Here is a 21,935-nt window from a genome sequence, read left to right as displayed (position 1 = left end):
GTGTACTAGTGCTGGAAGTAGAGTGGTAAACAAGACAGCAGAGGTCCCCACCCTGCCTAGGGAAAACATACCACTGTATTTTATATCATCCTCCAGGTGTTACCGCCCTCGGAAGTGGTGTTTAAACTGAGCCTAGAAGGGGTGCCTGGGTGGCTCAGTCGGTTAAGCATCCGACTTCGGATCAGGTCATGATCTCGTAGTCCTGTGAGTTCGAGCCCTGTGTTGGGCTCTGTGCTGACAGCTCAGAGCCTGGAGCCTGTTTCAGATTCTGTGTCTCCCTCTCTCTGACCCTCCCCTGTTCATGCTCTGTCTCTCCCTGTCTCAAAAATAAATAAAACGTTAAAAAAAAATTTTTTTTTTAACTGAGCCTAGAAGAATAAGCACGCCTGAGACTACAAATGATACAGATAAGGCAAGGCCAGGAGGGTTGAGAAACATGGCCCCTTGGCTCTGGCGCAGGGGCCAGATCGTACAGGGTTTGTGGAGTCATGATTTTATCCTGAGGTACTTGGGAGCCAGTAAAGAATTTTAAGAACAAAAGTGACAGGGTCAAATTTGAATTTGGAAACAGAACGCGGACTGGAGAGGACAAAGGTAGGAGGAGACAAAAGTCTCCCTTCCGGGAGACTCGGAAAGGGACTACTGCGGCAGTCCCGGCGACAGATGATGGTGATGTCTTTAACCAGGGTGGTGCCAGGGGAGATGGGGAAAGACATGGATAGTTCCAGGTGCACTAGGAAGCGAAACCCGACGGGGGGGCTGGTGAAAGAATAATAACCGTACTTCAAATAAAGAGACCATGGAGAAGAAACAAGACGTATATTGATAGAAAAAAGAAAAAAAAAAAAACCCAACAATTTATTTTGCTCCTTAAGCCACCTGGCGACCCCCTTCCCTTAACCCTGCCGCCTCGATATATGCAGATGACAGTAAGACGAGGGGCGGGGCAGGCGCCCACAGAAATCCGGGAACTTTTATTTAAAGTGGGTGGACGTCACCGGAGAGCAGAATAAGGAACACAAGGCACTTCCTGTTGCTCCGGAAGTGAAGGCTCTTAAGCTGCTCCGCCGGCGGAGGGCCAGATTGAAGGGATGGCCGGGCGGACCGCGCGGCTGATGCTGCTGGCTGGGGCAGCCGCACTAGCAAGCGGCTCCCAGGGCGACCGCGAGCCGGTGTACCGCGACTGCGTGCACCGGTGCGAGGAGCGGAACTGCTCAGGGGGCGCACTGAGGCACTTCCGCTCCCGCCAGCCAATCTACATGAGTCTAGCAGGTAAGCCCCTCCCCGCATCAAGCCCCGCCCCTCGCCTTGGCTCCGCCCCTTGCGCCCCCAAACAACCTTTGAGTCTTACCTTCTTCCCCCGGGGTCCGTTTTTGTGTGTGTGAATGGAGCCCCAGGGTGGTTAGATCAGACGGTCTTACTTTCCCAGAAGCTTTCATGTTTCACTTTATTTATTCAGTCAAATGGGAAGTTATTTAATACTCCTGGGTACAGGCCCTAGAATGACACTGAAATCAGACCAGCATCCTGCCGTTCGGGGTCACAGTCTGCACAGGGACATTAGCCTTCTCCAGTGCAAGGTAAAGGATGATTTGAGCACTAGAGGACCCTAGGGCAAGCAGTAGGAGCATATGGCAGGAAGGAATCGTTTCTTGCTTTGAGAGGGTAGGGATCGTGATCATCTTGGAACGTTCTGTGATGGAAGGGCTTCAAGATGGATACATTAAATTTGGACCTGTGGCCATAGTGGTCACCTGTCGTGTGACAGGTGTCACAATAGGTCAGTTAATTTTCACAGCCCTATAAGGTAGTTTCTCTTAACCCAGTTTTACAATGGGGAAATTCGGAGAGGTTAAGTGCCCTGCCCAAAGTCACACAGCCAGTAAGTGGTAAAGTGGAATTTCCAGTTGTAGCCTGTCCGACTACAAGTTTGTTCTCTTTACTATCCCTTTGCGTTCCAGAGCGAACGGAGAGAGTAGAGGCCCTGGGCAGATGAGGGCATATCCAGTAGCTTGGTTTACTCAGGGAGCAGGGTGCGGGGTGCCTGAAAAGGAGTATAGAAAATAAAGCTGGGAAAGGAATTTGGGGACTCAAAAGTCAGAGTGAAGAATTTGGGCTTCATTTTCATAGGACGGGGGTAAGATGGCAAGAGTTCTTACCTGGCAAGTGAGAGCAAAGCCTAAATTCAGGAAGAGCAAACATAAACCCACCTATCCACTAATGAGTCCACCAGATGCCGAAGTTCCCATCTTGGTGAAAGGAGAAGAGAAAAACATCTCTGTTTGCTCATTGCACATCCCCATCCCCTAAAACACATGCACACAAACACATACTTTTCCCTTATGTATATGTTCTACCATCTCTCATACATTCTAGCGGGAAGCCAGCATTTTGAGATTTCTTCTGGTCCTCTCCATCCTGCAGGCCCTCTTAGCCTGCATTTGAGCTTGAGTCCCATCTGCCCTCTCTGTGCCTCCCATGATAAGGAGTTCACCAGGTCACATTTCTCTGTTTCAGGCTGGACCTGTCAGGACGACTGTAAGTATGAGTGTATGTGGGTCACTGTTGGCCTCTACCTCAAGGAAGGTCACAGAGTGCCTCAGTTCCATGGCAAGGTGAGTTGGAGGGTCAGGATAAGTGTACGGTGGCAGTGTGGTAGGGGTAAGACACCCCCCAGTTAGACCACACCATCCAAGCAGTCTGAGCTGTGGGGTGATGGGCATGTGTTTGGGGCAGGTACCTGTTCTCAAAATCTGCTGGTTTTCATATAATCAGACGGAACCAATGTATCCTGGCTCTAGATTTGGAATAACAAGATCTGGGAAGATTTGTGGTCTCAGCCATGCTGGAGTTCTTAGGGTGGTTGAATGTCCTTGCTATGAGGACAAATTTTCTGACCCTCCACAGCATGCTGTCTTTTGCTTTTCCAGTAGAAGTTCAGATTAAAATAGTAATACCCCCTCAGATTGCCCAGTGAGTCATGGTTTGCTGGTGCTTTTTCATCCACTATGATTTTGTTCTGGACTATTGAGGTTGGCAAGAATTATTTTCCCCAATTTGTCAGAGTAAGCTGAGGCTCAGAGGCCTGTGGTCAGTGGTAGAGAAGGAGTATATTAGGATCTCTGTCTTCCTGATGGCAAGTCTAGGCTGTTTCTACCAGACCATACTGAGCCGTCTACACTGGCCCATCTGTTCTTCCCAGAAACCAGGCTTATAGTGCTGTGAGTGCTGGCCAAGATAGAGGGATGGCCTTCAGCTAAGGACTGGAGGAGAGCTCATTGACCCAAAGAGGGACTATACGTGAGGCTTTGGCCGAGGACGAGAGCTAAGGATCCAACTGAGGACCTGTTGATGTGGCATGTCAAGGAAAAGCATGTTGGGCTAGCTGGGGGTTGCTTGCTGCTCAGGCCCCCTCCATGTGCTCCCTTTTCAGTGGCCCTTCTCCCGGTTCCTGTTCTTCCAAGAGCCAGCTTCTGCCATGGCCTCTTTCCTCAACGGCTTGGCCAGCCTGGTGATGCTCTGCCGCTACCATACCTCCGTGCCAGCCTCCTCCCCCATGTATCCCACCTGCGTGGCCTTCGCCTGGGTAGGTAACTTGGCAGTATTCCTGCTGTACGCCATCATCTAGGAAGGAGGAACTCTTAGATCCCCATTCTCATCCAACAGGAGCTTCCCTTCACCTACCTTCCCCTCTGATTTCCAGGTCTAAAATTGCAGCTGTGGGGTGGTCAGGCCTAGGGAGAACACAGGGAAGGTGCTGAATCAGACTTTACCTTTCTAGCAGAGTCCTAGGCCAGGATATTTGGAAGGGAGGGAGGAGGCCACTAAGAGACTCCATAGGGCAATTTACAAGCACAGAAGGGAGATGGGTGCTAGGGAGCATGCTGGGACCACAGGTCTTTCCAGGGACCCCCCCCACCCCCCCACCCCCCGCCCTGAAGACTCAAAGCAATCTCAATCCTAGTCCAGGTCTGGAGGTACAGCGGCCACAGTACTCTATGTAGAGCCCAGCCTGGTCTTAGACCATCCCTGAGAAGTCGAAATATGTTCCATGTGAGTATCCAGAGAGGGCTCTGAGCTTTACAGGTGACTGGTCAGAGAAGCCTGGAATTGTGTGAGAAACATGGACTAGGGTACACATATGAACTGTGACAACCTTGGGGGGGGGGTGTGAGAGTAAGAGGTTGCAATCAGAGACCCCACTGTAAGCCTTAGGGAAACAGTCTGCTCATTCACCTTCCTGCCACCAAAGCAGCCATTAATTCATGTATTGAGCCTACTATGTGCCCGGCACTTTGCTGGGTGCTGGAGATCCAAAAGTATATAAAAACAGACAGGGGGCACCTGGCTGGCTCAGTCATAGAGTGTGTAACTCTTTTTTTTTTTTTATTTAAGTTTATTTATTTTGAGAGACACACAGAGCAGAGGAGGGGCAGAGAGGGAGGGAGAGACAGAATCCCAGGCAGGCTCCGTACTGTCAGCACAGACCCCGGTGTGGGGCTTGAACTCATGAACCGTGAGATCATGACCTGAGCCGAAACCAAGAGTCAGATGCTTAACCAACTGAGCCACCCAGGTGCCCCTCTTTTTTTTTTTTTTTTAATAGGCTTGACACCCAGCATGGAATCCAGTGAGGGGCTTGAACTCACAACCCTGAGATCAAGACCTGAGCTGAAATCAAGAGTCAGATGCTTAACCGACTGAGCTACCAGGCACCCTATAGAACATGCAACTCTTGATATCAGGGTCGTGAGTTCAAGTTCTACATTGGAGGTGGAGCTTACTTGAACAAAACAAAACAAAACAAAGACAAAAACAAAAACAAAAAATCAGGTTCCTCCGGTAGTAACCACACAAGCACACAATTGAACATAAAAGTACAGTTCTGGGGAAAGTGCAGTGGAGATGTGTTGTAGGGGTGTGTGATGGGGTACTAGACCAGTACAGGGCAATCAGGGAAGGCTTCCCTGAGGAAGGGGCCTCTGAGGTAAGATTGGAATGATGAATGAATGTTAGCTAGGTGAATTCAGGGAGAGTAGGAAGAGTCATCTACATAGAAGACATAGAATGTGGACAGGCAGAAGAGAGTGAGAACCTGAAAGGCTAGGGGGTCGGCCATACAGGAAGCCAGGGAGTAGGTACCACACGTAAGCAGGTAGGCAGTGAATGGGGCTAGCCCGTGGAGAGCCTGGGGGGCACGTTAACACTTTAGATCTGGACTTTCAAAGCATCAGGAAGCAATGAGGGTCGGAGAGAAGAGGTTTCATGAATAGATTTGCTTGGAAAACTCATTCTGGCTACTGTGTAGCAAACAGATTAGAGGGGTAAGAGTGGATGCAGGCAGCTAGTTAGTTTTAGCATAGGGCACAGTAGCTAGACTGGTGCGGGGTTATTGAAGAGAACTATGTTTGAGCTATGTTTTGAGTTGACTTTAAAATTTTTAATTTATTTTATTTATTTGACAAACCCATGCATAGCTCTTACTGTATGTCAGGCACCATTCTAAGCATTTTATAAATATTAACCTCGTTAATCGCATAAATAGCTTATGAGATAGGTAGTATTATTATCCCGAGTTTACAGATGGAAACCAAGGGCTGAAAAGGTTAAGTAACCTGCCCTAGGAGCCAGAGTTTGAACCCAGGCATCTGGTTCCAGAGTCTGCACTTTTTTTTTTTTTTTTTTTTAAGTAGACACCATGCCCAGCATGGGGCTTGGACTCACTCATATCCCTGAGATCAAGGGTCACATGCTCTACTGACTGAGCCAGCCAGGTGCCCCCAGAGTCTGCACTCTTACTATCTTAGCTGTGTTGACAAGCCTCAGTCGTAGGTTAGATGAGGAAAGAGGAATCAGGAATAACCCAGTGTTCCCACTTATGAGAGAGTGATAGAAGCCATGAGTGTGCATGAGGTCACCAAGGGGAGCTTAGCAAGAAGAGAAGGGATCTAGGATGGAGCCCTGAGGAGCCCCAAACATAATGATTAGATCAAGAAGGATGGGCCAGCGACAAGAGTCAGGAGTGGCTGGAGGGGTAGGTGGAAAACTAGGATACCGTGTGGTTGGGAAGCCCTGGGACAAGAACAGGGAGGAGAGGGTAGGCCGTCCTCTTGAATTCTGCTGGACAATCAAGAGAACTGAAGGACACCCTGGATCTGGCCACCCTGAGGTCTCTGAGGACCTTAGGAAAACTGGTAGTGTGGGGGTGCTAAGAAGTCCAGGCCAAGCCTCAGACTTAGGAGCTGGGGATCGGAAGGAGGGCAGGGGCGGGGAGGCTGTTAAGCCTCTGGGAAATGTTGATCCTTCGTAATCTTTTCTATTTAACAAATATTAATAATAAGTGTTATATGAATTGCATAACAGGCATTGTCCTAAGTACTTTACATATATTTTTCTCATTCAATCCTCATAATACCACCGTGAGCTCTGAGTAAGGCTCAGAGAGGGAAAACCTTGTCAAAGTCACCAGCTCACAAGTTGGTGACTGGTGGAGACAGGACTGACTCCAGGGCTGTCAGAGCACTTAGCCCCTCTCTTGGGCTGTGTCCATGATAAATGTCTGTTGAGCATTTGCTGTGGGTAGAGGCAGGAGTTAGCACTTGTGGGAACTGAGGCACCTGCCTCAAGAAGCTAAGCCTGGTGGGAAGCGCTGGTCCAGCTGTCCCGGGAGGCAGAATGCAGGCAGAGCCGAGGAGGGCTCAGGTAGAGAGCCCTCGAAGTAGTAAGGTGGGGAGACGTGTCCTCTAAGTGGAGAAGTCTTCCAGGGAAGCCCAGAGAGGGAGAGAGCCTCCATCGGGGACTCACAGGCCTGATAAGGCCTAGACTCATACAGATGAGGGGAGAAGAGGTTGGATTTCTGCACTCCAGGCTGGTGGCCCAGCAGCAGCAATGGGATGGAAGCTGGAGGATGTGGGACCGGGATAGGCAGCCTTGGAAAGGTCAGCCTGGCTGCGGTGTGGCTGAGTGCAAGGCAGCGGAGGGAGGTGAGGTGGCACAGAGAGGGCCCTGAGTGCTGAGGGGCAGGAGCTCTCGCATAGGCAGGGGGCTGGCATCCGCATGCCCTGTCACCGGCCCGGGAGGGATAGAACCACTTCCTGTTTAGGCCTCTCTCAGAGGAAAGAATTTGGTCCTGGCCAAGAAAGCAGGAAGGGCAGAGAAGCTGAGGAGAGTACACCTGTCCCTTGGGGTTCTTCCAGGGGTCGCTGCTTTCTGAGCCCACAGCCTGTACCCCCCGGCCCCAGCCCTGCCTGAGAGCACTGGACAGCCCTGCCTGCCTGAACTCCCTGAACAAAGTTTAGAGCCTCTTTGGAGAGATGCACAGGTCTGAGGGACCTCAGAGGGTCCCAGCCCTTGCCAGTGGTCACGTCACAACGCTCGTCTTGATCTCCCTGATTCTTGGGTCTTTCATTTCACTGGCATGTGCCACTCAGCTTCCTTCTTGGTGAGGGTCACACCTCCCAGTACCCTTGTAGTCCAGTGTGACCGAGGACCCTGAGGGACAGAGCAGGAGATGTTAGATTGAGAGAGGAGAGATACCTGGGGCCCGTGTCTTAGGACATCCTATGGAATATGGGGCTCTGGGACATAGAACCTCCTCATGCTATCACTAGGTCCTTGAGGGACAGAGTCTCAGTGTCCACACTCCCTCTGATGACCCAGTCTGGATTGTACACTTGATCTTTAGTCCGGTGCACCTGTGTTTATAGGAGGGAGGGATCCTGAGCTGAATGGAGGGTGTGGCAGTGGACTTTGTCTTGGGCTGGGTCTTCTGGAGCGAGTGGGGCTCCTGATTTCTGTTGGGATAGGACGGGAAGGCCTTTTCCAGGTTCAGTCTTGGGCAGTGGGGTGGGCAGGGGGTTCTCTCAGTCTTTTTTCCTGGGAAACGAGGAGACCCTGCCCCAGCAGGGCTGATGAAGCTGGCACCAGAAGGGAGCCTCTGCCTTGACATTTGGATCTGGGCTTGGGCTGGGAAGCTGCCAAAGCTCTGCACATCACAGACCTTTGACTTCAGGGAGCTGGGGGCCCCTGCTGTCTGTAGAGCCAGGAGGCCAAACCAGTTCCCCTCCCCTTTGCCCAGTGAAGAAAGGTCCTGAGAAGTAGAGGTGAGAGGATGAGAGTGCCAGCAAAGCCCAAACCGTCTCTGCAGGATGCTTGATGGAGGTGGGGACTGACTGTGCTCTACCTCTGCTGAGGAAACTACAAGAAGAGACAGGTTGAGTCTGCAGCAGAAGGATGGTTAGACTTCAGGAAGGACTTCCCATGGGTCAGAGAATGGCAGGAAATCAAGGAATCTTTTTTGATGGTGGAAGAAGCCATCTTTCCCCCAACTCCATCTGCCTCTTCCCCTCTTCTCTCTCAGGAGTGAAGCGGAGCAGGGTTGCCCTGACTGAGGCAGGGGATGAGACACTGTGGCCTCTGGGAGGGGGGCAGGGTGGCAGCAGGCGTCATATTTAACATTCTGCCTCCCCCACTTCTGAGACACTGAGCTATTTAAAGACCCACATGTCCCCACCACCACGGTGTCAATGACAGCCCCGAGCACTGGGGCTTAGCACCGGGGTCGAATTCCTGACAGATCTGGCTCATTTGGCATCCAACCAGTTTCACGGCTGTGATATTTTTGTCTCAATTTTCTTATTTTCCAACAGACTGAAACAGCCTCCCGCTCTCCCTCACCCAGCCTTCCCTGTCCCCTTCCATTTCCACCCTGTTGGCACCCTGCCCCTGGCCTCCCCCTTTCCTCAGTGTTTACACAAAGCTCCTGGGGCCCTGCTGGGCAGCCCAGCACCCTCCTGGCCTGTCTGATTGGCCAGCTACCATCTACCTCCCCCCATTCTGCTCAAGCTTGGCTGAGGAGTCTGGGAGCAGCCATACACTTGAGGCTTGGAACCTTTCCCTTCCTTCCCCGTCTGTCTGTCCCCTTTGCTTGAGTCTTGATTACAAACTCTGAGTGAAGAGAAACAGTATCTCTTCTGTGACTCCTGGGGGGAGACTGACATTTATGGGAATACCTACTATGTGCCAGGCAGCCGTAACAGCAGCTGTTTATTGAGTGGCTTCTTTGTGCCAGACATTCTACAGACATCATCTTCAGGACCCTCTTATGCAGTGGGTGTTATTATTAACCCCATTTGCTAGATGAGACAACTGAGACTCAGAGATGTTATTGGTTCAAGATCACACAGCTATTTAGGGGCTGAGGCAGAACTTGAATCCAGGGTCCGTCTTATTATGGAGGCTCTGGAAATTCTGCCTCTAGCACGAACAGTGGGGTGGGCCGAGGCAGCCGTGGGGAGACCACCTCTTCTCCCCCTGGACTCCTTTGGCCTTCAGGGAGAGTGGGAGGCAGACTTGGCCTCTTTAGCTTCAGGTCTGTGGAGAGATGTGAGAGTCCCATTCTGCTCAACAAACTGGGAACAAATAACACCTAATGGTTTACCCCGTCCTGGGCACTGTGCTATACATTGTGTTTGTATCGCTCATTAAATCCTTGTCAATACTATGATTATTCCCATTTTACAGAGGAGAAAACCAAGGCACAGCAAGGCTAAATAACTTGCCCAAGGACACACGGGAAATGCAGAGCTAGGATTTGAACCCTGGTAGCCTGACCCTGGGCCCTGCATTCTTAATGACACTATCTCCCAAGTCTGAGGAGAGGGCCAGAAGAGGAGTCCCTCATAATGGGACACTTCCCAGGGGAGAGGGGACATTTCAGGGGTGCAGAGTCCAGGCTTCAGGTGGGTCTCTATAAGTGGGAGGCACCCTGGGGAGGCAGTTGGACAGGGGACCAAGCAGTTCCCATTCCATCCTGTAGAGCTAAGCCCTGACCCTGTGCTCCCTCTCCCCCGCTTCCAGTGTTCCAGCCACCACTTAGCTCAGTCCTCTTGTCACCTCTCCCTTCCTGCTGTGGGTGACAAGGAGGACTGGTTGGCTGCCAGTCCCTGCTGCCTTCCCCTCCACCTCCCTCTCATACTGGCTCTGGGGCCATTCTCCTCCCCAAGAGTGTCCCTGTTCCTGGCCTTCCCTGGAGACCTGGCCCATGTGATTTCCTGGGCTCTGTCTCCAGCCCCAAGTCTGCTCCTCTCTCCATGCTGACCCTGAGCGTCACAGACCTCGTGGGAGCAGTGTCTGAGAAGCCACCCTGTTCTGTCCCATTTTCCAGCCTCCAGACCATGCCTCATATACCATCTCTGGGGAAGACCCAGGGATGGGACTGGATGGCCATCTTTAAAAGAGCAAGCAACCAGACTTAGAATAATCACCTGATGTCAGGGCTGGAAAGGGACAAAGGATCACTTAGGCTAGCTCCTGACTAGTCACAGGGGAAAGCTCAGGCCCAGAGGGCAGGGCCTTTGTCCAGGTCATGAGGAACCTAAGCCGAGAGACTCAGCCTAGGACCCAGGCCAGACAGGCTTGCATGGGGCTACCTGAGCTTCCAGAGACCTCTAGTGCTGACTGGCTTTGCAGAGTCTTGCCTGCCTCCACCCCTTTGCTCTTCCCCTTCTCTCATAAGCCCCTTCAGGCCTGCGATAGGGAACCCATCCCACTGTCTGACCCTGCTGCAGGACTGGATAGAGAGGCCTCTTCCCTGCTTCTTCTGTCCTGTGCCTGGCCAGTCTTCCTGCTGTCCTGGACCCAAGTGAGCAGCTCCTGGCCTTTACCTGTCTTGGGCAGGCCTGTCCCACCCTAGGGCATCCCTCTCTATCTCTAGGGCATTCTAGGCCGGACCTCAGCCTGCCGGTTTTTTTCCTCTGACCAGTTGTCACTAGTTTCCCAGCCCAGTGTAGGGAACCTCCACCTTAGCCCGCCCTTCTTTCAGTGATTTGGGCCTCTACTGTGGATACAGCGCTGACTCCCACAAGGTCTAGGACTCATTTGCAAGATGTTTTGTACTGTCTCCTTGCAGTTAATTTCCAGGGAAAAGGCCTCGAATGGTCTCCTGGGCCCTTGCCCACCACAGCCCCTTCAACCTTCTGTTCCTCCCAGAGCCTCAGAGCAGCAGCCACTGGTCTGGCAGGTTGGGCTGGGCCACCCAGGAGGAAGCTGGGCTCAGTGGGCCAGCCTCCTCCATAGAGACTTGGCCCCAGTGGGATCTGCTTGATCTCCCTCCCTTGCTTGCTTTCCTCGGGACACACCCCAAGCTGGCTCCAGCCCCTCCACCCCACCCACTTCATTCCCGCCCCCAGAGGCTGAGGTCACTGGCTCCCCTGGCCAGGGTGGGGCTGTCATCACCTGCCAGTTGGGGGAGGAGGCAAGGTCCCCCCAGGGGCTGTTGTCTTAGCGATTGAGTAAGCAGGGAACTTGGCTGTGCCGGAACTGGGAACTGGTTCCCAGGCCAGGCCGGAACCTGTGGAGGCTGCAGCCCCCATGGCCCAGGGGGTTCAGGGTTCTGGGAAGCTGAGGGCATGGGTTTGTTCTGTGGGCTTCAGGGGCAAGGGAAAGCATGTTTCTCTGCTCCAAAGAGCCCCTTCCCCAAAGACAGACTCCTGTGAATGCTCTAGGGGTCCTCCCCACGTGAGACACCATGCTGACCAGCCCCTCCCTACAGGTCTCCCTCAATGCTTGGTTCTGGTCCACAGTCTTCCACACCAAGGACACCGACCTCACAGAGGTGAGCACCCCTTCGGCCCCTCTCCTGCTTGGGACAGTCCCACAGGAGCCCAGAAAAGGTGGGGGTCAGCTCTTCGGTTTCATAGGGACTCCATTTACATAGCACTCGCTATGTGCTAGGCATTTTTAACCTATTCGTGCCCTTGAGCGTCACTTGACCCTGGTGAGGTAGGTGTGATTATTGGCTCTTCTTAACTGATGAGGCAGCTGAACCTTGGAAAGGCAGAACTACTCACCCCCCCAAGGGTGCAGCCGGTTCTTGGGCGCAGGGCTGTGGGACTCGAGGCTGCGCTCCAGGTTCTGTGGTGTGCTCATGTATTTTGGAGTCTTGGCAGGCACCTCCACCGATGCCTCCAAAGCCTCGCTGCTGAATGCATTTTAAAAAGTTGTAGAATATGAATACAAGGGTCCGACTGTTAAATTCAGGAGTGAACCAGCAACAGGCAGAAGGGGCACGAGACATGGACCCCCATGTTAGAGTACGGCTGCGCCTCTGCCCCCGCCCTTTGCCCCCACCCCTGGTGGGTCCTCTGGGGGCCCTGCCCATACAAAACCTTTTCCGCCTCCCCTCCCCTCACACTGGCCCCTCACCCAGCTCTCCCCGTCCTCAGAAAATGGATTACTTCTGTGCGTCCACCGTCATCCTACACTCTGTCTATCTGTGCTGCGTCAGGTGAGCCCATCTTGGCCTCTGTGGGGGCAAAATCAGGCACTGGGGGCAGAAAGGGGTCACCTTACCCACCCTTGGGGGGTGCTGTCCCCAGGATCTTGCACCCCAACACACATACACACCCTCCAGGCTGTTCTGAATGGGGACTCGGGGGGTAGAATTGGCTCTTTCCAAGGAACGGAGGCACTTGATCCCAGGCCCCTGGAGGTGGATTGGAGGCCTGCCCAGCTGGCTTGTTTTGGTGGGGGGAGGAGGGCAGTGGCTTCCACATACTGATGTCGGGGTGAGGGGATGTTTAGGAAATGCTGCCCTGGGCACGGGCCGCCCTCCACCTGAGCAGCTCTGGATGGTGGGGCAGGACCGTGGGGCTGCAGCACCCGGCTGTGGCCAGTGCCTTTCGGGCCCTCCTGCTGCTAATGCTGACCGCGCATGTCTCCTACCTGAGCCTCGTCCATTTCGACTATGGCTACAACCTGGCGGCCAATGTGGCTATTGGTGAGGCACGGGGAGGGACCCAAGGCTCCTGGGGTTATGGGGGAGTGGGGGACCCAGCCCGTCTGTAGAACTGCTGGCCTGGGGTGGAGGTACAGATTTGGTGCTGTTCCTGGAGAAGGTTCTAGAGAGCCCCTTAGGGTGGGGGAAGGGGAAAGAATTTGGGGTGGGAGAGAGGGGAGGCTGGCAGGAGAGTCTGAAGGTGGTCCTGGGGTCAAAGAGCATGAGGATGGTGGAGGTTTTGTTGGGGGGAGAAGGAGGTCCAGGGAGTGAGCCTCTCCCCACCCCCCGCCCGCACCCAGGCCTGGTGAACGTGGTGTGGTGGCTGGCCTGGTGCCTGCGGAACCAGCGGCGGCTGCCTCACGTGCGCAAGTGCATGGTGGTGGTCCTGCTGCTACAGGGGCTGTCCCTGCTTGAGCTGCTCGACTTCCCACCTTTCTTCTGGGTCCTGGACGCCCATGCCATCTGGCACATCAGCACCATCCCGGTCCACGTCCTGTTCTTCAGGTGGGTGCTGCTCCCTGCCCAGCGTGCACCTTCTTTGTGCCCATCCTCACCCGCTCCTTTGAGGAGACTGAGGCCTCTGTGCACACTGGCCCCCCTGCCTATACTCACCCCCACGGGGTGCTCTCAAAGCCATACCTCAGTGGGCTCCTCCCTCTGCCCACAGCTTTCTGGAAGATGACAGCCTGTATCTGCTGAAGGAATCAGAAGCCAAGTTCAAGCTGGACTGAAGGCCCTGGGAGCGTGTCTGCCCCACTGGGGGCCCTGCCCTCTCCCCGCTGCTCCCCTTCTCCTCATAATCCTTGAGATGATTAATTTTTTTTTTTCCTTTTAGCATCTTGAACTTGGACATGAAGGGTGTGGGCCCAGAATCATGTAACTGCCCATCCCCTTGCTTGCCCCCACATGGCCCTCCCAGGCCTTGGAGTCTGTTCAGGCTTGGCCTCTCAGCATCTGGGGTTAGAGAATGGGCAGCCTCTCCGGTCCCTGGAGCAGAATTGGAGTAGAACTGTGTTCTTAGCTCCACCAAGGGGAGAGCTGCCTCTGCCTCCCCATCAGCCTCTTCCCCACATCCCCTCAGTGCCTGGGTGGTTCCCACAGCTGTTTGTCTATCTGGGAAACCAGGTACCACAGGCCTTTGGGGACAGTGGGGTCCCCTCCTGTTACCCCCCTGCCCTCCTCCAGGGCACCACTAGGTGGCACTAGACTCTTGCTCTTTGGCTACCCAAGTTCCAAGGTTGGTCTCATTCTCCCCATGGGATCTTGAGGGACTAAGCCCCTGGAACTGGGGAGTGGTCTTACCCTGACTGTTGCTTCAGCCAGACCCCCAAGAGGCCTCACTGTGTTCCTTCCCCCTTCAAGGCCAGAACCCCACAGAGCCCAGGACGGGAATCCCTCTGGCTCCTCTGCTGCTGTTCTGGTTGAGAGCCTGCAAGTGAATGTGTACGGGAGTGTGAACCAGACTGAGTGCATAGGTGACAGAGTGGTGGGCACAGGCCTGAGGTGTGTGGGATGCTGGGTGGGGCAGTGTGTATGAGCGTGGGTGGAGAGTGGGGTGGGGTGTGAGTGGTTTTAAAGTGTGTGCTGCAGGACAGGTGGGTGAGTGTGAGTGCCATGAGTGTACCACACAGTGGGGGCAGGTTGGAGAAGTATGGGGTATTGAGTTACCACCACCAAGTACCTATTGAGCACTAGCTCTGCACAAGGCCCCAGGCCAGGCAGAGAGCCAGGATATCCTCAAAGTCTGGCTGGGGGTACGAGTGTCCAGGCTGCATGTGTGTGTTTCTGTCCATTGCCCCCACTTTACAGCCCTCTAAATCTCGGAGTGCACACACACAACTCAAGATCACCCTCCAGAACCAGCCTCTTGGGAGTCAGAGGGAGGTGGGGAAATGGAGATCCTCTGCGCCTCTCCAGCCTTCTGTCTCCTTGCCTAGGCTTGGGTGGCCTTCCCTTCACGGAGTAACCTACCTGCTAAGCCCCTTTGTCACAGCCTGGACCTTGGGAAGGGGGGCGATCTGAGGGAGTAGGGGAGGAGGATTGTGGCTGGGTCTGGTTTCTGGCCTTCCCAGAGACAGGCAGGGGCCACGCTGTACCTGCACCCCAGTAAAGGTGACCCCTGCTAGTTGCCAGCAGCCCTGGCACATTCGTGCTCCGCAAGGATACGACGTGAAGCTCCAGAAACTTTCCATCCAAATGCAGTCTGTGTGATTGGAGCAGGGAGTCTGGATTCTTGTTCTTTCCCTGCCCTCTTGCCCTCCCTGGAGTCGGGGCACTGTACTAGGACTCCAACCTCAGACTCGGGTGACCTGTGTTGTTTTTTTTTTTTTATATTGAGAACTATTTTAAGGTGAGAGAGAGGGTAGCAAGGAACATTCTTAATAAACGAATTCTCAGCCTCACCTACCCTTGTTCAGCTCATTTGTGTGAGTAGTGTGGGCTTGGAGGGAAGGAGAAGACACCTGGCTGGAGGCAATAGGCAGGTGGGGTCTCTACCTAGGCACTGGGGGTGGGGATGGCAGGGACCAGATGCAGAGCAGCAGCAGAGCTGGGCGGGGCTCCAGTCCAGGGGGAGTGGGCTCTGGGAGAGGGAACTGGTGCCTGCATTGTAACTCCTTCCCCCTGCACTGTCCATTTCAGTCTCCTGATTATCTCCCCACTCCTCCCCTTCTGGCCTGAACTAGGCTCTACTACTGTTTGTTACTTAACCTTCCTGAGTTTCACCTGCAAACAGGACAACCGGACCTGCTGAATGTGAGGACTGAACGGACCTAATAGGTGCCTGGCACATAGCAGATGCTGAATGAATACCCGCTGACCTTGGCTTTCCTTAGTTTGGGAAGAATGAGTGGTAAAGAAACCTACCTTCATGGAAGCTTCTGGGAAAAAAAAAAAAAAAAAGGCTAGGGTTGGTAGCTTTCACACCCCCACAACCCTAGAGAGAGCTCTGGGCCCTTGTTTCCCAGAAGAGCCACACACAGCTGACACTCAGCAGGAGGAAGTGATTTCTTTATTAGGTGCCACCACAGATGACAGGGAATCTGGGTATATGAGAGCCATCAGCACAGGGTGCACGGGGCCATCACACCCCCACCTTCTTCTGGGCCCAGGCGAAGAAGATGCCCTTGACATCGTCTACACCTGTCTGAAGGCAGGCAGGCATGACGTAAGTGCGCAGGTCCCGCACCTCATAGCCGCTACGAACCAAGGCCTCCACCACCTTCTCCTTACACATGGGTACCACCACCAGCCGGGCCTCCCCAGCCAGGTACCATGACTCCTCTAGGGCCCCGATGAGGAGGAGGTGCCCCCCAGGCCTCAGCAGAGTGGTGATGTGATCCAGGGCCCTCTGGAAGCTGGCAAGGTCTGGGCTTACAGCCTCCAGGCAGAAGGCAGAGACCAGGGCATGGGCAGGCAGGGGCGCCAGGCTCCCAGCACCCAGGGGCTGGGGCTGGTGCACATCGATGTGCAAGACCCGCTTCACCCTGGCTCGCAGCTGGCGCTCCTTTTCCTGCCAGGGCTCGCTGTGCAGGGGCAGAAGGCAGGGTCAGGACCAGGGCTCAGGGCCGCCCCACGTTCAGTCCTCTGTTACCCCCCTGCCAGCCGCTCCACGGGAAGCTCCCTTACCCCTTGCCCTCAATGAGGCAGACGTGCTGGCTGTACATGCTCCAGTCGAAGGCCCCGGGCTCCTCCCGAAGCCAGAGCCCCAGCTCCTGGCGGTTCACCTCCAGAAAATCTGTCATGGTGATGTCCTCAAAGTGGGTGCAGGCGCTGAGCAGCTGGTATATGGTGGGGCCTGAACCGATGTCGATGAGGGTGTGTCCAGACACCTCACCTGGGAGGGTGCAGGGAAGAGGGTCCTGGTGCCAACCCTGTCCAAGCATCCCCTGCCTCGGTCACTCTCTCCCTTACCTGCTTCTCCCTCCCTCATTCCCTTCCTCCTCTGTAAAGTGTATCTCCATCTGGAAGACAGTCCCCGCCAGTTGCCTCTTCCCTCCCCAATCTCTGCTTCCATCTCTTTTCTTGGCGTCTCTCTTCATCTGGGGCCCTTTCCTGCATCCCCCACTTCACCTCTCAATTGTGAACGATCTGCCCCTCCCCCCATGCCCTCCTCACAGGTCTCTCTATGCCCTCCCGCCCCCGCAAAGGGATATTGCTTCTCTTCCTCTTCTATTTTCACTCCTAACTACCTATCTGTGCTCCTTGGCCCCCCTCGGGCTCTGGCGTATGCCCCTTTAGTTCCCTGATGACTTCTTGTCCTCTCGGCCTCAGTTTCCCCCGCGCTCACCGGTGGCGAAGGTCTGTGCCAAGCAGCTCAGTTTCCAAGGCCCGACGCCGTCCGGGCTGCTCAGGTCGCCCCGAGGGGGCGCGTAGTTGTTGCGGAGGTAGGCGCGGGGCTCGAAGCGCTGGTAGGCGGAGGCGACCGCCGCCCGGCCCGGATCCGGGTCCGAGTCGGGGACTGCGCCCGCAGCGGGATTCGGGTCTGCTGCGCTCATGCTGCCGCCGCCGCCCGCCGGGTCCTCGCGCTTCGCGGCCCCTTTATGTGCCGCCCAAGTCCCGGCCCGACCCTCCGCTGCGGGGGCGGCGGCTGAGCCAGGAACCGCCCGGGGCCCCGCGTTGCATTTCCCCCACCCCATCCATCTCCCTTAGTGTCCGAGCGGCAGACACTCGGGGCGCGTGTGGGGCGGCCCGGGCACGTGTGACCCCCACCCCCACCCCGCTCCTCCGCTGCGCCCGCGCCCCGCCACTCTGCCTCACCGGGCCTGGCCCCAGGCAGCCAGCTTCGTGCCCCCAAGACCCTTAGATCCCCGCCCTGCCAGCCCCCAGCTCTTCGCGTCGCTCTCCTCCAGCTCCCTGGCCATTCACCCCCTTCGCCCGGCACCCCATTCCTTCTCTTTGGCCCAGGGTCCAGTCGGCGCTGTCCCACTGCCCACCTCCCAGCGCTCTCGTCCCAACCCCGGGCCCGGCCCCCTGCGGGCTCTCCTTCTTCCGAGACACCCCGTCCCACATCCACCCCTTTCCTTGGTTTGGTCACCCCAGCTCCCCCTTCCCTCCTCCAGCCCTCTTTCGTCCTTTCCTCCCAACCCTCGTTCCCCAGCGCCCCCCACACCCACTCCGGAAAGGACAGTCCGTTCTGGCCTCCGCCACCGTCGCGGTCGCCCCGGGGCCCTAGAGCGGAGCTCCGGCCCCGCCCGTCCGATGGCAGCAGCGATAGGGGATGTGAGCGGGGCTAATGCACTTAGCCTTCCGAACAGCGGGGCCTCCCTACCGGCCCCGCAGGCTCTGAGCCGCTTATCTGGGGGCTTCTGAAGGCAGAAGGTCGGGACATTCTAGCCATGTCGGGCACGCGGGTCCCTGGTGAGGGCGGAAGGACGCAGGTGTTCCCCCGGACTGCCGCGGTCGCCAGGGGGCGCGGGCTGGGCCTTCGGTGCCAAGGGATTTGGGGTTGCACCAGTCTGGGGTCTCTGACCCCTCTCCTTCCCCAGCCCACACTGCATTCCCCTTTCTTGGGGAGGGGGTCAGGCCAGGCCTGTAGGTCTGCTTGGCACTCCAGGTCAAGATGCCAGGGTCTCCCCTCCTTTCTCCCCCAAATGGGAAGTGGATTCCATGGAGCTATCTCCATGGTCTTCCTGGAGTGGACCCCTTTGGGCCAGTCCAGTGCACCTCTGCCCTAGGTAGGCTACGAGCCCCTGTCCAGATGGGCCCCTAGCCTCCTCTGTGCCCTCACCTCTGTGCCCTCACCGGTCCCCACCTTGTCCCAAGAGGAACATGTCTCCTTGTTGGGCCAGGCAATCAGGTTGGGACATGAGTCACAACAGCTGCAGGGGTCACAGACAAGAACCCGACCCTCCACTCCCCACAACCCACCCTGGGCTCCCTGGGCAGGGTGGGTAGAGCGGCTGACCGGAGCCAAGGACTGATCCTGTCTGGATTCAGAACTGAGAGGTAGGTCAGCCTCGGGGTCAGTGACCCCATCTACACCCTTAGGTACAGCCAAGGACAATCCTGGTGCCAGCCCCCTCCCTACTCTCCATGAGATCATTTAAACACACCCTGGATGCCAGCTGGCCTGCTGGGCACTGCCCAGTGCCAGGGGACTGGACACAGAGTCCAGGAACTGCACAGCAGAGCCAGGGCATGGAAGGGGGCCTGGACAGACAGCCACCCTGTTTACAGCTCTGTTCCTGTCTCCTCTGCCCCCACCACCAAGCATGGAGCGTACCCACTAGCTCTGCCATATTTAGCTCAGATGCAAGGCCTATTCCCAGAAGTGAGCATGGGGGGACACCAACGGGCTGGCCCCCACAAGGAAAGAGACGGAAAGTCTGGAACACAATTGAGCATTTATTGCAGCACTAACAGAGGATGCTGGGGGCCCCACTCTGCCTCTGCCTTCTTCACGTCCCCCTCACGCCAGTCTTCTCCAAGCCTCTTCTCAGAGCATTCCAGATCCCCTTAACACTTTTCCTCATCTTTCTCTGAAGCCGAAGCCTGGACCAGGGTCATTCCTCTCAGGGACCTCTTGTCCTCACCAGCATCTTTTGTCCCTTCTCCTGGGGCTGGGGGTACTCGGCTGTGCTGGCCCCCAGCTCTCTACCCTTAGTGTCCACTGTCTTTGCCCCCCTCCCTTTGGGAACTCAGGGGACCCAGGCATCCTGGCCTCTGGCTCCCTCCTCCCCTAGCCCCCAACTCTGGGCAAACTACAAAGCATCCATGGCCAGCAGCTGCCCTCCATGGTCCTAGCCAGGAAGGGCCCAGCCCACAGTGGGCACAGTGGAGCCCGAGTCACCGTCCCTCTCAGCCTCTCTGTGCTTCCTGGGACATGGAGCGGGACAGGGAGCGACGAAGGGCACCGGGCTTGCTGACAGGCACCACAGGGGGCAGCTGCTTGGTGATCTCGGCCACGTCCTGGCGCTCCACACACTGGCCCCCCAGGGCTGTCTCCAGTGCCAGCAGCTCCTGCAGCTGGAGGGGGGTGTCCTCGCGCTCCTCCTTGGCGGCACCCATCTTGGCGGGGGTGAAGATGGGCAGTGGCAGCACCCGCTGGTAGGGCAGCTGGTACTCCTGCAGCCCGCGGCCGAGGATGCCCATACGCATCACCAACCAGGGGGAACGCTGCACCAGCGCCTGGCACTGTCCCTGCCGGTGGTAGGTCTCATGCCGCTGGGTGTCCTCCTCGTGCAGAGAGCAACTGGGGAGGAGAGGGGAGGGGGGTACCCAGCTCCTGAAATCTGCTACCCTCCAGTCACGAGCTGGGCAGGGGGCTCCCTGGGGCTGCCAGGACCTGGGGTGCGGAAGGGGTGACTCCACTCTCCCCAGTGGCCCCTCTCCTTGTCCCTACCCCCAGAAACTTCTGCAGGGCTTTGTGCTCTGGCCTCCTGAGCCTCAGGAGGGGTGTTGTAGGGCAGAGGAGGAACTCCCAGCTGGCTGGCACTCACCCCTCCTCAGGCCGTGTGGACAGCGTCAGATCCTTCCATTCAGCCCAGAAGGCTTCTCGCCGCTCACAGTCCTCCTCGGACACCTGGCAGCTCAGCTCTGCGGTCGCCATGATCAGTGCTCACTCCCTCTCAGCTCTGCTCCTCCCAGGCCCTTTAAATAGCCCCCTCCTCCACCTCCTCCAGGGGCTATTTTCAGCCCCTCTGGCGTCAGATGCTATAAGCAGAGCCAAGGCTCACTGATGGGGGACTCTGCGCCCAGGGTGGGGGCTGGGGTACCTGGATTCCAGCTGCCCCCGCCGGGTCAGCAGTCAGCTTCCAAAGAGATCAAGATGCTCCAGAGGAGGGCAGGAGTCCTCAGAGTGACACCTCCAGGTGTCTGACACTCCTTTGACACTGTCTGAGACCAGGCACGTGCCCAGCCTCGTGCCACCTTGGCACTTGCCCTCTGTCCCACCCCTTTCCTCTTGCCCAGTGAAGACAGCAGCCTGTCTGTAAACAGAGCAGGAAATGGCAGGAATCGAGGCCCATTCTGGGCTCTGTACCAGGCCATCAGGTCCTACCCCCACTCCTCTCCTCTGCCTGGGATCAAGGGCATAGCCCCTGGCCATGCCCCTTGACAGGAAGGGACAGTGCAACCACAGCCTCAGGTGTCTGCACCCAGAGCCCTGGTCCCCAACTGCCACCACCACACTGGCAGGAAATTACTTGGTTAATTCCATACCTGGGACCCTGGGCATGAACCTTTGCCAGAGGTTTTCCTTTCTCGTGGCCAGTGGTCAGAGAAGTAGTTTCCCAAGTCAGGCCAGTCAGGTCGTAAAGAGCAGATGTGGGTGGCCGCCCCTATCACCAACACCCCCAAGCAGGTGAGATGGGAATTCAGGGGCTCTGATGAGTGGTACAATCAGATCTGGCTCTAACTCCAACTCAGCCATAAACAGGCTGAGCATGGGGCAGTCCCTGCCCCTCTCTGGGCCTCGTTCTCTGGTCTCAACAGCCTGACCAGTTCTATGCCATCTGGGAGGGGCCTGGCTCTCCTTCAAGGGGAGCTGGATGGCTGCTGGGGAAGCCGAGCACCCAAGGGGAGCAACTCACGGTGCAGGAATACACGTTGCACGGAGTGGGAGTGAGGAATGAGGACATCACTGGGTGGACACAGCAAAGGGCACGGGAAGAGGCCACACAGGAGTAGAGGGCCTTGCCGGAACAGCACAGCGCCCAGCAGCTGGAGAGGCCCATGGGCACCCACCTGGGGCAGAACTGTGCACTCCTGATTACCAAAGCAGCAGGCCTGATTCTCATTTTCTTCTAATGACAGCCCCATGATCTAACGAGTCTCATTTTTACAAAGCAGGAAATGGAGGCTCAGAGAGGTAGATTTACCCAGGGTCACACACCTAACAAGGCCCAAGATAGTACCCTTCTGGCCGTATGCTAGTTGCCCCATGGGAAGCCTGCGGGCAGGGAGGGAGGAAGGAGGGCAGGTGTGGCAGTGGCCCCTGTTAGCGCCCCCCCCCCCCATCCGCCCCGGGAGCTGACTCTATGCTGCCCCTAGTGAGTGTGCTGGGGGCGGAGAGGGTAGGTGAGTGCAGCAAGAGAGACCCAGGGAGACCTGAGATGTCTCGGTGACCCAGGAGCCCGGGCCCCACCCCAGGCCGGCTGTGGGACCCCAAGGACAGTCAAGGCCTGCCATGCTTGCTGCTGGGGTCTCTCCTACCTCC

The 21,935-nt window shown here is 56.3% G+C and overlaps 3 protein-coding genes and 1 long non-coding RNA gene across 7 annotated transcripts; 2 read left to right on the top strand and 2 right to left on the bottom strand.

The window, feature by feature from the left end:
- The first annotated feature begins 455 nt into the window (after nucleotides 1-455).
- PGAP3 (post-GPI attachment to proteins phospholipase 3) lies at nucleotides 456-15,180 on the top strand. 3 transcript variants are annotated; one of them, XM_060646192.3, is made up of 8 exons: nucleotides 741-1,272; nucleotides 2,518-2,615; nucleotides 3,434-3,586; nucleotides 11,552-11,614; nucleotides 12,225-12,286; nucleotides 12,642-12,778; nucleotides 13,078-13,282; nucleotides 13,446-15,180. In XM_060646192.3, exons 1-8 carry the CDS (start codon nucleotides 1,092-1,094, stop codon nucleotides 13,507-13,509), a joined length of 963 nt encoding a protein of 320 aa, XP_060502175.1. In that variant the 5' UTR covers nucleotides 741-1,091; the 3' UTR covers nucleotides 13,510-15,180. The 3 variants fall into 3 exon arrangements, with proteins under 3 accessions (XP_081647394.1, XP_060502176.1, XP_060502175.1); XM_081791268.1 differs by lacking the exon at nucleotides 12,642-12,778 and having other exon boundaries at nucleotides 456-1,272; nucleotides 13,176-13,282; XM_060646193.3 differs by lacking the exon at nucleotides 3,434-3,586 and having other exon boundaries at nucleotides 462-1,272.
- A 586-nt stretch (nucleotides 15,181-15,766) lies between these two features.
- On the bottom strand, nucleotides 15,767-18,795 carry PNMT (phenylethanolamine N-methyltransferase). Of its 2 annotated transcripts, none has more exons than XM_060646191.3 (3): nucleotides 17,067-18,795; nucleotides 16,406-16,574; nucleotides 15,767-16,302 (listed from the first exon to the last, which is right to left on the bottom strand). In XM_060646191.3, exons 1-3 carry the CDS (start codon nucleotides 17,413-17,415, stop codon nucleotides 15,861-15,863), a joined length of 960 nt encoding a protein of 319 aa, XP_060502174.2. In that variant the 5' UTR covers nucleotides 17,416-18,795; the 3' UTR covers nucleotides 15,767-15,860. The 2 variants fall into 2 exon arrangements, with proteins under 2 accessions (XP_060502174.2, XP_060502173.2); XM_060646190.3 differs by having other exon boundaries at nucleotides 16,406-16,613; nucleotides 17,067-18,772.
- On the top strand, nucleotides 16,541-19,261 carry LOC144614303 (uncharacterized). The gene is made up of 2 exons (XR_013551983.2): nucleotides 16,541-16,635; nucleotides 17,051-19,261. It is a non-coding gene; the product is annotated as an uncharacterized LOC144614303 (long non-coding RNA).
- Nucleotides 19,104-20,511, bottom strand: TCAP (titin-cap). Its single transcript, XM_060646194.3, has 2 exons — nucleotides 20,218-20,511; nucleotides 19,104-19,970 (listed from the first exon to the last, which is right to left on the bottom strand). The coding sequence occupies exons 1-2, from the start codon at nucleotides 20,325-20,327 to the stop codon at nucleotides 19,577-19,579; spliced, it is 504 nt and encodes a 167-aa protein (XP_060502177.1). The 5' UTR covers nucleotides 20,328-20,511; the 3' UTR covers nucleotides 19,104-19,576.
- Between the last annotated feature and the right edge of the window lie 1,424 nt (nucleotides 20,512-21,935).

Source organism: Panthera onca, chromosome E1 (assembly GCF_046562875.1).
Source record: "Panthera onca isolate mPanOnc1 chromosome E1, mPanOnc1 haplotype 2, whole genome shotgun sequence".
Classification (NCBI taxonomy): Eukaryota; Metazoa; Chordata; class Mammalia; order Carnivora; family Felidae; genus Panthera; species Panthera onca.
Note: the sequence above shows the minus strand (reverse complement) of the source record. Positions and strands in the feature narration are given on the sequence as shown.